This window comes from Odocoileus virginianus, chromosome 31, assembly GCF_023699985.2.
Source record: "Odocoileus virginianus isolate 20LAN1187 ecotype Illinois chromosome 31, Ovbor_1.2, whole genome shotgun sequence".
Classification (NCBI taxonomy): domain Eukaryota; kingdom Metazoa; phylum Chordata; class Mammalia; order Artiodactyla; family Cervidae; genus Odocoileus; species Odocoileus virginianus.
Genome location: NC_069704.1, coordinates 35785512 through 35798891, shown reverse-complemented (window position 1 = coordinate 35798891; position 13380 = coordinate 35785512). Strand labels below are relative to the sequence as shown.

General features: G+C 50.8%; 1 protein-coding gene across 1 annotated transcript in view; it reads right to left on the bottom strand.

Moving 5' to 3' along the window:
- B4GALT1 (beta-1,4-galactosyltransferase 1) overlaps nucleotides 1-13380 on the bottom strand; it is a 53352-nt gene that overhangs the window by 15158 nt on the left and 24814 nt on the right. The window contains exon 2 of the mRNA XM_020898659.2: nucleotides 9104-9339. Within this exon, the coding sequence (XP_020754318.2) occupies nucleotides 9104-9339 (236 nt within the window). The remainder of the gene's footprint in view (nucleotides 1-9103; nucleotides 9340-13380) is intronic.

Sequence of the window (13380 nt, the reverse complement as noted above, 5' to 3'; positions counted from 1 at the left end):
CCATCTTGGAAGACAGTCTGGAGTTCCTCATATGAATAAACAAAAGAGTCACCACGTGATCCAGCAACTCTTCTCCCAGGTATATACTCAAGAGAAATGAAAACATGTCCACACAAAAACTTTCAAAGTTCACAGCAGCACTGTCCAAGATAGCTAAAAAGCGGAAACAACCCAAATGGCCATTAACTGATAAATGGACAAATAAAATGTGGTATATCCATACAAATTCAACATTATTCTGCAATAAAAATAATGAAGTACTGCTACATGCTGTAAATTGGGTGAACCTTGAAAACATCATGCTAAGTGAAAGATGTCAGTCACAAAGGATCACAGATAAGATTGCACTTATATGAAATGTCCAGAACAGGCAAATCCATAGAGACAGAATGTAGAATTGTAGCTACTAGGGCAGGAGAGAATGGAGGAATTAATTGATAGCTAAGTAGTGTAGGGGAATTTTTTGGCTTAATAAAGATGTTCTAAAATTGATCATGGTGATAAGACACTCAATTCTGAATATACTCAAAGTTACTGAATTATATACTTTAAATAGGTATATTGTATGATATGTAATTATATCTCAATTAAATTATCAAAAAAAAAAAGAGAGAGAGAGAGAGAGAAAAGCCTGCTCCACAGAGGAGAGAGGACCAGAGAGCTGTTTCTCCCTCTTTTTCATTCTGGTCATTTATTGGGTATATACTTTTTGCTTAGCAATAGGAATACACAAAAAGAAAAGACACAAGCCCTGCTTTTGAGAAGTTCCAAGTTAAACAGGCAATTGTATTTTTATGGGGTGATGAGCTCTTTAGCGTGGACAGCTACCTAAAAGGGAAGGAGGAGAAAGGAGCTCCTCAGCCCAGCACGTACAGAGAAGTAGAGGTGGAAACACGAACCCAATCGTAGAAAATTAAGAGAGGGCCTCGAGGAAGCTAGCCAAGTTTAGTTGGGAGGTATGAGAAGAATATTCTGAGACGAGCGAGCAGCATTTGTAGTCTGTGAGGAAAAGATAGCGTTCAAGGAACTACAGAAATACAGATTGGGGAAGCCAGACTAAGACAAGGCGGATGTGGACCAAAACATGTGGCAGGAGAGGGAGGCTGGGAACTTTGCTAAAATAATCAAGACTTTATCTTTTTTATTTAGGCCATGGGAAGCTCTTGAGGTTTTAAATGAGAATTATGTTTTGCAAGTCAAGGAGGAATTTGTGCCGTGCTTGCCAACTGAGGGCAGCAAGACCAGTCTAGAAGCTACGGCATGATTACTGGAGATTAGGCATTGACAGGGGGCAAGCAGAGAACGCCTCTCCGGAAAGGCCGAGGCGAGGACTCCACTTCCCCATTTCATGCCTCACTTGCTCCCGGGCCTGTGCACTGCACCTGTGAGCAGCCTTCGTGGGGTTTCCAGGAGAGGCACCAGAATCTGGTCTAATCACCAGGCAAATCCTGCGGTTAAGGCAAGTGCAGCCTTTCCCTGATGCTAACAGGAGAGAGATGACCAACCACCGAAAGCCACAGCGCCAACTTGCCCAAGTTCTCACAGTTTCTAGAAGACCCACCAAACCACCCTGGCTTCTTGGATGTCAGGCCCTCATGAGTCCACCAGCACACATATCCCCTGACCATGATGGCTCGGGGGCTGACTACCTGGCCCCTCCACCACCAAAAGACACAGCAGCAAACAGGCTGGAAACACCAACCCTAAGCCCAGAGTCTCAAAGAATCATAATTTCTATGGGATGGGAGAGACAATTTTGCTCCTATATACACCCCCTGCCCATCACACTCCTCCCCTCCACAATAGCCACAGTAACCCGCAGGCTCTCGAGCCCACAGATCCAGAGGCAGGTCTGCAGGCAGTGGAAATCTCTGCAGAAATACCCTTTTGCATGCTTCTCTGTGCCCCCTCAGACTCCAAGAGGAAAGACCCAGGACAAATGGGTGGCAGACAAGCAGAGGAAGCTCTGGCCAGGCAGCCCTGCAGCAGAACTGACTGGCAAGCCTCGGGAGGGTAGACAGGCTGGCTGCAAGGGGATCTCCAGAGAATTGCTGTGATTACACAAATGCTGAGTCTGTGGCGGGCTAATATCCACTGATCCATTATTTCACAGCAGTTGGGTCTCTGGCTTTGAACCTTAATAATACAGGAGCCCTGAGTTTGGACAAGGCCCTCAATAAAACCTGGATCAGAGACTTAAGCTCTTCTCCAGTGAGTGAAGGAAAGGTGCCCTCCAGGGTCCTGGAGCTGAGGGGGTAGTCCTCTTGTTTGCCACAGTAATTACTCAGAAGAGAGGGCATATCCTTGACCCCTGATGGAGTAGAACACAGGTCAGAGCCATAAGGTGCCTTCAGAGAGAACAGAGCTAATAGAACAGCCAAGCAAGGACTCTGGGCAAAGTAAACACAGAAAATAATTTTAAAACTTCAGTTCTACAGCAGGATGCCTGCCTCTCTCCCAGGGCCTAAGGCACTGAGATGAGATTTTCTGCAGAAAAACACTCAGAAGATAAAGGCTTCATTTTTAAGAAAGCAATTTGGCCACTTATATTACAAACCATAGAAATGTTTACATCATTTCTGAACCCAGTCTTGTATCTGAAAATCTAACCTAGGGAAATGAATCTACATATGGAAGAAGCAAGCACAGAATAAGCCACAAACTGGAAGATGTTCATTACAGTCTTATTTACACTACTAAGAAAGTGAAAATTACCTAAATGCCTTCTAACAGAGGAATGTCTACACTAATTATGGTAGAACTACACGCTCAACTATTATGAAGGCATGGAAAGTGATGATTATGAAGACTATGAAATAACATGGGCAGATGTTGATGATATAGAATTTAAGGAAAAAAAGCAAGGTACAAAAGTATACACACATATAATATGAGCTCAACTCCGGCTTGATTTTAATGCGAAGTTTCTTTGACCTTTGCACGACAGGCGGGCTCCCACCAACCTCAGCATTTCTGAGTGAGCCCACAGGGGCCATGGCCCTGCCTGGGAAACCCCAGGGCCCAGGATGGCACATGCTCGGGACCATTTATACAGCTTCCCCCTGTGCAGCAGGGCCTGGGCTCTGGACTGGATTTGGGGGCACGTGGACATTACCAGGGTGGCGTCAGTGGCAGCAGCAGTCGCAGCGGCAGTAAGGTCGGCATTCCTCTCTCTCTCTCTAGGAGGTGAAGGGCACAGAAGAGGAGTAGGTGGAGAGCAAGAAGCAGATCACAGAGAGGAGGTCCTCCTTCAGCTTGCTTTGCTACAAACAGGATTAACAAGGAAAAGCAAAAGGCCCCCACTAGAAGGAAAAAAAGAAAAAAGAGACAAGGATGGCTGCAAGGGAGAGACGTAAGGAAGAGAGGCAAGGGTCTGGGCTGTGGCCACCCTGGTTCCAAGGCAGAGGCACATTCCTAGTAAGTGGTCAGTCCCCATCACCAAGTCATGGGGGAATGACATTTCCCAGAACAGTGCCCAGGGAGGCAATTCACCAGCTCAGGCAAGTGCTTGGAAGTGCTGCTTCAACATGATCCCTGGAGGCTGGAGAGAGCCACTGACAGAGCAAGGGGAAACACATAGCAAAGGAAACAACCAGTCACTGGGGCAGCAGGTGAGCAGCGGTGGGATGCAGATATCTACAGCCGTCCCACAAAAGGTCCCAGCGCCCAGAGAAAGGGGCTGCTGCAGAATGGGGCCGGTCCCACCCCTCCCCAGCCCTACTCCTGCATACCTCAATCTGGGTGCTGACAGCTCAGGCAGGAAACAAGGCAGGGAGGCGAGTGGCAAACAGACACAATCAAGATGGAAACCAACCCGGGGCGGGAGGCAGGGGGTGGGGGGGTGGGGGCGGCCTCAGGCCCAGGCAGCTGTCCTCCGCAGCCGGGCAGACACACGAGCCTGCTTCACTCTGTCTTGGCCTCATTTAGGAACCAGCTGTCTGGCCCAGGGACAGAGGTGAGCAGCCAAGGACGGGAACAGAGGCCCTCACTCACTGAGGGTGCCAGGGGCTGTCTCCTGCCCACTCCTGGTCTCAGACAAGCAGCTTAGAAGCACCTCACCACTGTGCACAGATGAGAAGGAAGAGGGAAAAAACTCCAAAGGTGGACGAGACTCTTCTGATGGGAGCTGGGGCCTCCGTTCAGGCCAGGTTTTACCTGTAACCATGACAACTGGGCCAGCCTCCCGGGGGTTCTGAGGTTGCTTGACTCCCAAGCCACTGTCCTCTTCTCGGGACCCAGTGGGACTCACGGGGGAGACTGCCAAATGGAAACGGAGCTGCTCCTCAGTGAGGAACAGACACGTGGCAAGGTGAGGCATTCCAGGGGCCTCAGGTCATTTCTGTCCTGGCTCTGCTGCCCGGGCATCGTGAGACCCTTAGCAAGCTGCTCCCCTCTGGGAGTCTTCCCTCAGTAGGAACGGTGTGCAGGGGGGTACCCACTGCCTCACTGGGGGCTGTCAGGGCCAAAACTCAAACTTTGAGACTGTGAAAGAGGCTCAGTCCAAAAGACCATCATGTATTATGACCATCAACCACCACAGGGCTGAAGTAGAATCTCTGCTGGGCAGGAAGCTTTGAGGGGGCGGAAGGGAGAAGGCATGCAGGTTCCCAGGGGTCATGACCTGGCCTGGAGGGGAAAGGAGGCTTCACTTCTCAGGTTCTCACTTGCCAGAGAGCCAGGAGCAAGGGGTCCTGTCCTGAGAGCTGGTGTAGCCACGGGAAGCAGTTCTGGCTCCACACCCTAACCGTGCAGCGGACGGTGCACGGAGCCTGGTGGTCAGGGAGACAAGGGAGTCAGGCCTGAGGGATGTGCATCTCGGGGCCGCAGGGGCGGGGAGAGCCCGCACACAGGCAAACACTCCTCTCCCCGCACTAGAAAGCACTACGCGGCTTGGAAGCAGCCCGGAAGGAGAAGGCAGCACAGCTCCACGCCAGGCCTTTGCAGAGCTAAGGGGAGGGCCTTCCACGGTGGCCAGAAAGAAAGCAGCCAGGGGTGGGAAGGGAGGCACGCAGGGTGGACGTGTTTGGTGCAGCATGCGCGGAGGTCCAGGAGGGAGTGTGTCTCAGGGATGGCGGTGAGTCCAGGGTGGCGTGTGAAGGAGGCCTGAGAGGAAGTGGCGGCAGGTCTCAGTCAGGGTGCCAAGCTCAGGCTTCCGTGTCCTTCAGACCCTCGCCTGTGGGCGAGGACATGGTGGAGTTTAGAGGGGGCATGCCGTGGCCGGAGCTAGAAAACCCGAGTCAGAGCAGAGGCCCCAGAAGACCTCCAAACAGAACCAGAGACGGATCCTGGGCCCTGCTCCTGGGGCAAGGTGCTGCCACGGCTACTACGAACCCACTTGCCTGTGTCATCCGATTGGTAATTCCCCTGGTGGCTTATGTCACAAACATCCTGTACTTCTTATTAGAGTTAGTGCTGCCAGATGGTGATCTGCCTTCCCTTTGCCCTTGGTGGTTTTATAGTTTCCTTTCTCAATGAAAGTACAAGGAAGTGAGGTATGCACCCCACCTCCCATCTGCTAAAATATCTTAGTGTCCTCCTCTGCACCTGCGCTGGACCTCAGGTAGGATATCCGAGCCTCAGAGCAGCACCCTTGGCTCTGAAAGGCCGGACCTCCCAGAACCCTAACAGGATGTCCAGGTGCCGGTGGGCGAAGGCAGGAGCAGGGCCGGGCACAGAGAACAGACGGCAATGCTGCCGCTTCTTCGGGTTCACTCAACCCTCCACCCCTCTTATTGTGAGACGCGAGTTACTATGGTGATCGGAGGGGACTAAACCAAAAGAAAGTGGTCAACAACTGAGTATGGATGGGTGGGGCAGAAGCCAAGGAAGCCCATGAGAGCTCACTGCTGTGGGGGGAGCCCGAGACTCAGCCCTACTCTGAAGAGGCTGGCAGGTGGGCCATGGTCCCTAGGTCCACGACCTTCTGCTCCCACGGAGAACCAAGAATGGGAGGGAGGGTCTCAATACTGGTACTGAGCGGGGGTGAAACAGGAGGCAGGGAGAACATAGTCCTGGGCAGAGAAAACAGGCAGGAAGAAGGGGGGCGGTGGGGCGCGGGGGGAGAAGGAACTCAAAGCAGCTAATGTTTACGGAGGGCTCCCCGTGTGCCAGGTGCGTGCGTCACAGCCCCAACCCGTGTGTGCGAAGGACTGAAGCCTTCCCCTCCCGTGCATGAGGAAACGGAGGTGTGAAGGACTGGAGTCCAAGGTCACCGAGCTGGGAAGGGGCAGAGCCGGCACCCAGGCAGGCTGAGCCTGGAGCTCACTGCCAGTCCTGGACGCCCAACTCCGAGGAGGAGGGACTAAGCGCCCTTGAGAAGGGAACTGGTTCTAATGTGCTGAGAGGGCGCTAGGGCACGGTGCTGGGCTCGGAGCTGCAGCCCTACTGTGGACACAGCCCCCACTTCAGGTAGAACATGCTGTGACTCCATGTGACCCACTGTGGATGCAGGGATAGGCAGCATTTCAACGTGGCAGGGGGAGCTTTTGTTCTTAAAAACCTGCCTGAGAACCTGAGGGCTAGATGTCTCAGGGGCCCTTCCTATTTTAGGCACTTTCTCTTCTTAAATTGGGTGTGTGTGTTGGGGCGGGGGCAGTGAGTGAAGTGTCAAGATGACAGCAGGGTGTCTGAGACAGGAAGACGCTGAGAGGCCTAGCTGCTCAACAAATGGTTCACAAAACCCAAGCCAGATGCTCTAAACCGGAGCATGTAACAGTAACACAGGGAACACGGGAAGTTGTAGAGAGGGCATGTTCCAAATGTTTCCCCTCCCACCTCTTTCAAGGCTTGGGTTTTCCTATCATCGCCTTATTATGCGTTTGTTATAGATACCATATAAGATATTCTTTGGTGGAAAGGTAGGGGCAACTTCAGGTTTCTTTATGACTTGGTTACCTGGAACTCAGATCACATTTTCCCAAAGAAATAATCAGGGTGGAGCTGGAGCAGAAGAAATAAGATTAGCTGGGGGAGAGGGAGATAAAGAAAATGATTTCCTCAAGGCAGAAAGTTAACCCTTGGAACAGTAGAAAAAGATGAAGAAATGAAAAGACATGGACTAGGGCAGAGGGTAGGGGTGGTGGGGGAGGGTGAGGGGGAGATGATTATACTGATCAGACTAGAGGGGGAAAAAAAAGAGAGAGATGTAAATGTTTGAAAAATGAAAAATAAAATCTTTCCGATGCTGAGATACATGTGGGAGAAGACAGGAGTTGGGGGTGTTTCTCAGCATCCTAGGGAAAGTGAGGAGGTGGGAGGAGGCCTGCTTTCCCCCAACGCTCAATTCACGGAATAGTTGTCACTTGAGATGGTTCTTGGAAGGAGGTTCCTCCAGTCAGATGAGCTCAGGAAACGTGCCGAGTTCCCTCTGGAGGCTTTCATGCACACCAGGACACTGAAGGCTCTGCAGGAACAAAACCTGCCTCACGCTGTCCCCAGCATCTCTCAAATGCACGTGACCTCAGATCCCCATTTCGGAGAGCACACATGAGAAGTCCCATCTTGGGCAGTGACCGGTGTGAGCCAGCACAGTGGTACCGCTGGTCCAAGCTGGCTTGCCTATTTATTGTTCTGCCAGCCTGGACTGGGGCAAGCAGGAGGAAATAGCTGGTGTAAGACATGTGGAAATCTGTTGTTTGAAACTTGGGTACTATCTATATAAATCCTGCCATAGGAACTTAGGACAGCGGCTAAATTTTACCAGTCCAATATATATTTGACTTTATAATTGAACAGGGCAATCTCACATTTACCTAAAATACAACCTTTCTATACATTAGCATTCTCCACTCCCACCCCCAAGTCTTCCTTGACCAGAGTCACCTGAATTCAAACACTTGGCATCATCACTAACTCTCTTTAACACTCTACTCAAGTATGTATTTTAATCTATATAGTTTATATGCCACCCAGACCACAGCTGTCTAACTTCTGTTCAGGTAGATTTGTGGGAGGCTATCAGACACCTTGAGGAATACAATCTGCCACGGTGTCTCATCCACCAGTGTAACAATTTTCAATGATGGAAAGGAGAGGCAGCTGGCATGGCTTCTGCTTAGTAATCCCTGCTGGCCTGGTAACCGTGGCTTCCTCTTCCAGGCGCTCAAAGCCACTGCTTTAATAACAGGCTCCTGCATCCTGCCATGATCAACACGTGTACACTGGCATCAGACAAGTGTTCCTTGACGGCAGGGCTTTTTTTAAACAAATACTTGTTGGACTGAAGTGGCTTGGATTTTGCAGCGCATATACCTATTCTCTCTTACATAGTACAAATATTCTTCCATGATAAAGCCCAACTGTCTGGCTATCTTACAAGCAGATTTTCTTGGGGCCTTGGTCTGTGCCTCACTTGGCCAAGGCCCTCCAACAGCCTTGAGGGGTTTTGCCTGCCACCTGTTCTTCCACCTTGAGATTTAATTCTTGAGATTATTAGCAAATTGTTCCCTGGAAGGGTCCCACTTGCCATAAATGAGGATGGAGGCTTCAGGACAGGTAGAACCAGGAAATTTTTTCATTTCTTTAGCATCTCTCTGCTTTGTCCTGGCAGTGTTTAGAAATGCATGATGGACACATTGCTGTTTCTAGCTTTTCTTCTGGTCCAAGGAACGCTCACAAAGTCCCTCAGTTTTGATGGAAGCTGTCAGCTGCTAATAATCTTTCTATTCAAACTAACTTACTACAAGCAGATCCATAGTTGATCTTGAAATGAAACAGACACTGGGCCTTTTAGAAATGGAAATGTATACACTCTGTCTCCTCAAAGGAATTTCAATGGAATTTAGTAGACAGATAAGTTAGATGTGTTATTCCACCTGGGAGGTTATAGTCTAAAAATGGGAATTTAAGTATTCAGGCTAAACTTGAAATACCAAAGTTAAATTCTCGGGTGGGGGCAGGGGGAAACTATACAGCATTTAGCTCATTTGCACCTGAAGGTGGTAATGGTAGAATTTCAAAATGCCAGATGTCTAAAAAATTATTTCTATTCCTTCACCCCTCATTACTCATATATTTGAGTACAAAGTGTGTGCACACGCGCACACACACACAACATATATACATACACGCCTCCCCTCCCTCCCTCCATCCCCCCAAGCCTCACCTGGTTGATAACATAGATGCCATAGTCTAACTGCTGACGCTGTAGGATTGGGTGCAAGTAATATAGCCAGTACTTGAGGTGTTCCTGCCGGTTGCGGAATGGAATGATGATGGCCACCTTGTGAGGAGAGATGCAGTCCGTGGGGGAGTAGCGACCACCCAGCTTCACCTTCGGGTTCTGCTGCTCCACAAGCTTCAAGTCCACAGGTATGTTAAACTCAATCAGCATGGGGCCGACTAGAGAGGTGGGGGAAAGGAGAAAACATCAGGCTCGAGGACTGCCCCAGGAAGCCACCCCTGGGGAGGCAGTGTGGCCGTGGAAAAGGCTCAGGCCGAGTTCTAGGTACCATGTCCAGCACCAGTGTGACCAACCATCTCAGAAAACCTTTCAGCCCCCGCAAACCCAGACAGCTGGGCACCCTCTGAAGCACTCTCCTATCCCCAGGACCCACTCAAACTCTTATGTGGCTCAACTGAAAAATGGAAATGGAGTAATTCTTGCTCAGACTTCCGGAAAAGCTGTTGTAAGGATCAGAGAGCACGGTTGAGAAAGCACTTCTCAGAAATCCTGACGTTGAAACTTAACTCTGCCACCTCCCAGCTGTGTGGCCTTGGACAAACAACTTACATCATCTCTCTGAACCTAACCTAGTTGGAAGGGAAGCGTGAGTGTGTGTTGAGGAAGCTCAGTGTTGAGGAAATCGGCCTGAAGTCAGAAGGCAGCAGCGAGTGGTTACCCATGTCTGGGGAAGGGATGTGATGCATGAATGAAACAAACTCGATGGGGAGGGGCTGGAGGATCTGGGGAAACGGAGAAGGAACAGCCAGAAAGAACACCAAAGAAGAATGCTTAGAATAAGTAGGGGATGAAGAAGGGAGGAAAAGTCGGGGAAGACTCCACAAAGATTCTGTCCTGGAAGAACATGGCTCGAAATGAGAGAATTAAGTTCCCCGGTGCCTCAGATGGCAAAGAATCCTCCTGCAATGAGTGAGACCTGGGTTCGATCCCTGGGTTGGGAAGAGCCCCTGGAGGAGGGCATGGCAACCCGCTCTAGTATTCTTGCCTAGAGAATCCTCATGGACAGAGCCTGGCAGGCTACCGTCCATGGGGTCACCAAAAATCAGACACAACTGAGTGACTAAGCATAGCACATAAAAGTAAGAGAGCTCGGGGCTTAGCAGAAAAACTGATGAGACCCAGATGGTGGATTCTGAGGTAGAGGCAGGTTAGGAGGAGAGGAAAAGGTCAAGGTCAAGATCCAGATACAGGCATGAAGGTCCCCGCCTCCTAAGTAGAAACAGGTGGAGTGGAGAGAAGATTCCGAGTCTGAGGACCGCCCCTGCCACAGCACACAAGGGGAGGGCAGGAGAGAGGACAGGCCCACGGACAGACAGAGGATGGTGGACAGAGTCAACATTTCAAACCAGGTCCCCAGTATTCCCGGTCGGCCAGACTTTCTCAAAGTGGATTCCAGGAAGCACTAGTCCCAGTAAGATGCTCAATGGAAAAACAGGTTCCCCTGGGCAAAGAAGCCTGGGAACGCCGCAAACTAAATCTTGCTTCTGGAAGGTCATAACGCACACCAAAAGCTCTGAGGAGCTGTGCAGTCAAGAAACCCCATTCAGGGACTTCCCTGGGGGACCACTGGCTAAGACTCCACGCTTCCAATGTAGGGGGTCCCGCTTCGATCCCTGGTCTGGAAACTAGCTCCCATATACCACAACTCAGAGTTCCCAGGATGCAACTAAAGATCCCACGTGCTGCAATGAAGATCAAAGACTCTGGGTGCTACAAATAAGACCTAGAGCAGCCAAATAAACAAATAAATGTTTTTAAAAAGAGAAAGAAACCCCACTCACTTTATCTAACCCACCACTTCCTAAACTTACTTAGCCACAGAACCATTTTATCAGTTAACACACTTTGGGAACCATTACTCTAGCCTAACCAACTTCACCCTTGGAGCAAACCATCCACGGGAACAAAGGAAGGAAACGACCCACAAAAGAACAGAGGCCAGACCCTGATCTCGAGCTCAGAGTGAGTTCACCTGAAACATGCTGGTGAGGACCACCTGGGGCCCACGCGTGGCCCTCTGTCGCCCTGCTGGCTTGTCAATAGCATGTGACTGTCCGAGCACCTCTCGTCTTCACGGATCACTCACTCTGCCGAGATGCGGCAGCCCAAGGAAAGGAAGCCATGACTCTCACTCCTCTGGCCTGTCAGCAGGTGTGAACCTTCCTCTCCTGGATCCCTGGGACTCCTCACCCCTTCCCTCCCTCTGACACCGACCCAGGTGCATCCTCACAGGACCTGCTCCCAATAGTCCACTTTCTTCTGAGACACAGCTTTGATCCTATCATTTTCCTGCTAAAACCCTCTGATGCCTCTAAGGCCGTGATCTTGGACCATGTATGGTTAAGCTTCTTAGCTTCCCCTCCCTTCCTGCCCCTATAAACTGTGTCTGTGCCCACACTTTCCCCTCTGCCGGAAATGCCCTTCCCTCTTTCCTCTAATGGTACTGAGAGACCAGAATCTTCACACTGAAGCCCCAGTCTGGCCTTGTCCTTTATCTCTGCTCCTTCCCACAGGGCAGAAGGGGATCTTTAGGGATCTAAAGCCCTGGTCTCGGACTTCCCTTGGGGCACAGTGGATGTGGATCCACCTGCCAATGCAGGAGACATGGGTTTGATCCCTGGTCTAGGAAGATTCCACATGCCGTGGAGCAGCTAGGCCCACGCAGCACAACTACTGAGCCTGTGCTCTGGAACAAGAGAAACCATTGCAATGAGAAGCCCCTGCTCACCACAACCAGAGAAAGCTCTCAGGCAGCAGCAAAGCCTCTGTGCAACAAAACCAAACCAAAAAGCCCTGGTCTCTCCCTGGCCATGCAGACGGTCTCTGGAGGAACAGAGGCCTCGCAGACACCAGTCCCCCCAATGACTGCCTGTTGCCCCAGCTCCAAACTCCCATGGTGCCCTCCAGTGAGTAGGTCCTAAGCCCTAGAGCTAAGTAAGGGGTCGACGTGACCATTTTCTCCACACTGATCATCAAAATCAAGTGAGGCAATCAGTAAAAATATGGAATCCCAGATCTCTGCCCTAGGGAGTCTGACTTGTCAGATCTCAGGAAGGACCCACATAAATAACAAGCAGCCCAAGCAGTTCTTTCTGGACAAGTTGGGTGGTGGGGAGCAGACGGGGCCGGCCTGTGCATCTTCACAAGCTTGGGGCCTTCGGGGAGGTAGTAGCCCTTTCCCACGAGGTCCCGCAGGCCTGGGTTGCTCGACTCCCCAGCCGTGGGCACAGCCTTCTGGGAGGGCCTGCTGCACAGGGCACTTGTGAAAAACACGAAGAAAAGATCGGTGCTCAGGTTCTTCTCACTTCAGAAGGCCCCATGACATCTGCACTCCATCCATGGCCTGCTAAATATGAAGGCTGTGAACCTTCATGTTTCATATGAAGATATGCTAAACATATCTTCATTTTCGGGAACCCAAAGGGCATCTGGACTGTCACTCTACAAACTTTCTCACAACTTCTGAAACCAACCCAGGAAAGAGGTATTTTACACTTGGGCTGTGTGGCCTCCCTGGAGCAGACACCTGCAGGCTTAAAGCATCTTAATCTCGTCCCTTCGGTGGCTCTAGGAAGACAGCAGTGAGGCAGAGTTTCCTGGTCTGGTCAGGAAAAGGCTGCCTGGGCCCTAGCTCAGCTCGGCCAGTGACTTGCTGCATGATCTTTGGGTGACGACCATCCACTCTCAGGATATTGGTTTCCAGTTGCAAATTCCAGGGGTTGGAACTCAAATGAATAAGTGTTCATTAACCTCATCACTTCCACCAATCACCACCACCACCACCACGGGCCAACCAGCTTCTGCTCCAGAGTTCCTTCAGCAACTGATAACACTATTCACCCAATTATGGGAGCTGACAGCCTCGCTCCCCTTCCTTTAATCCCAGAGTGTGCACACACGCGCGCGCACACACACGCGCGCGCACACACACACGAAGTATTAATAGCATGTGACCACCCATCCATGGGAACCTACTCAAGCATCAAGCCAGAGTCTTTTCTGAAGTGTTTGTTTAATGTAAACATTTCCTGTGGTGTGTCAAGGCTACTTTCCATTCGTTTCAATCAATACTTTCTGAACATCCACTGTGAAGCGGGTCGGGGAGGTGGGAGGTGATGATGGGATGGACACCAGCGGTTCCTGACCCCGAGCCCCTCCCTGCTGAAAAGGGCAGGACCCATGTGAAAACTACGCTGGCT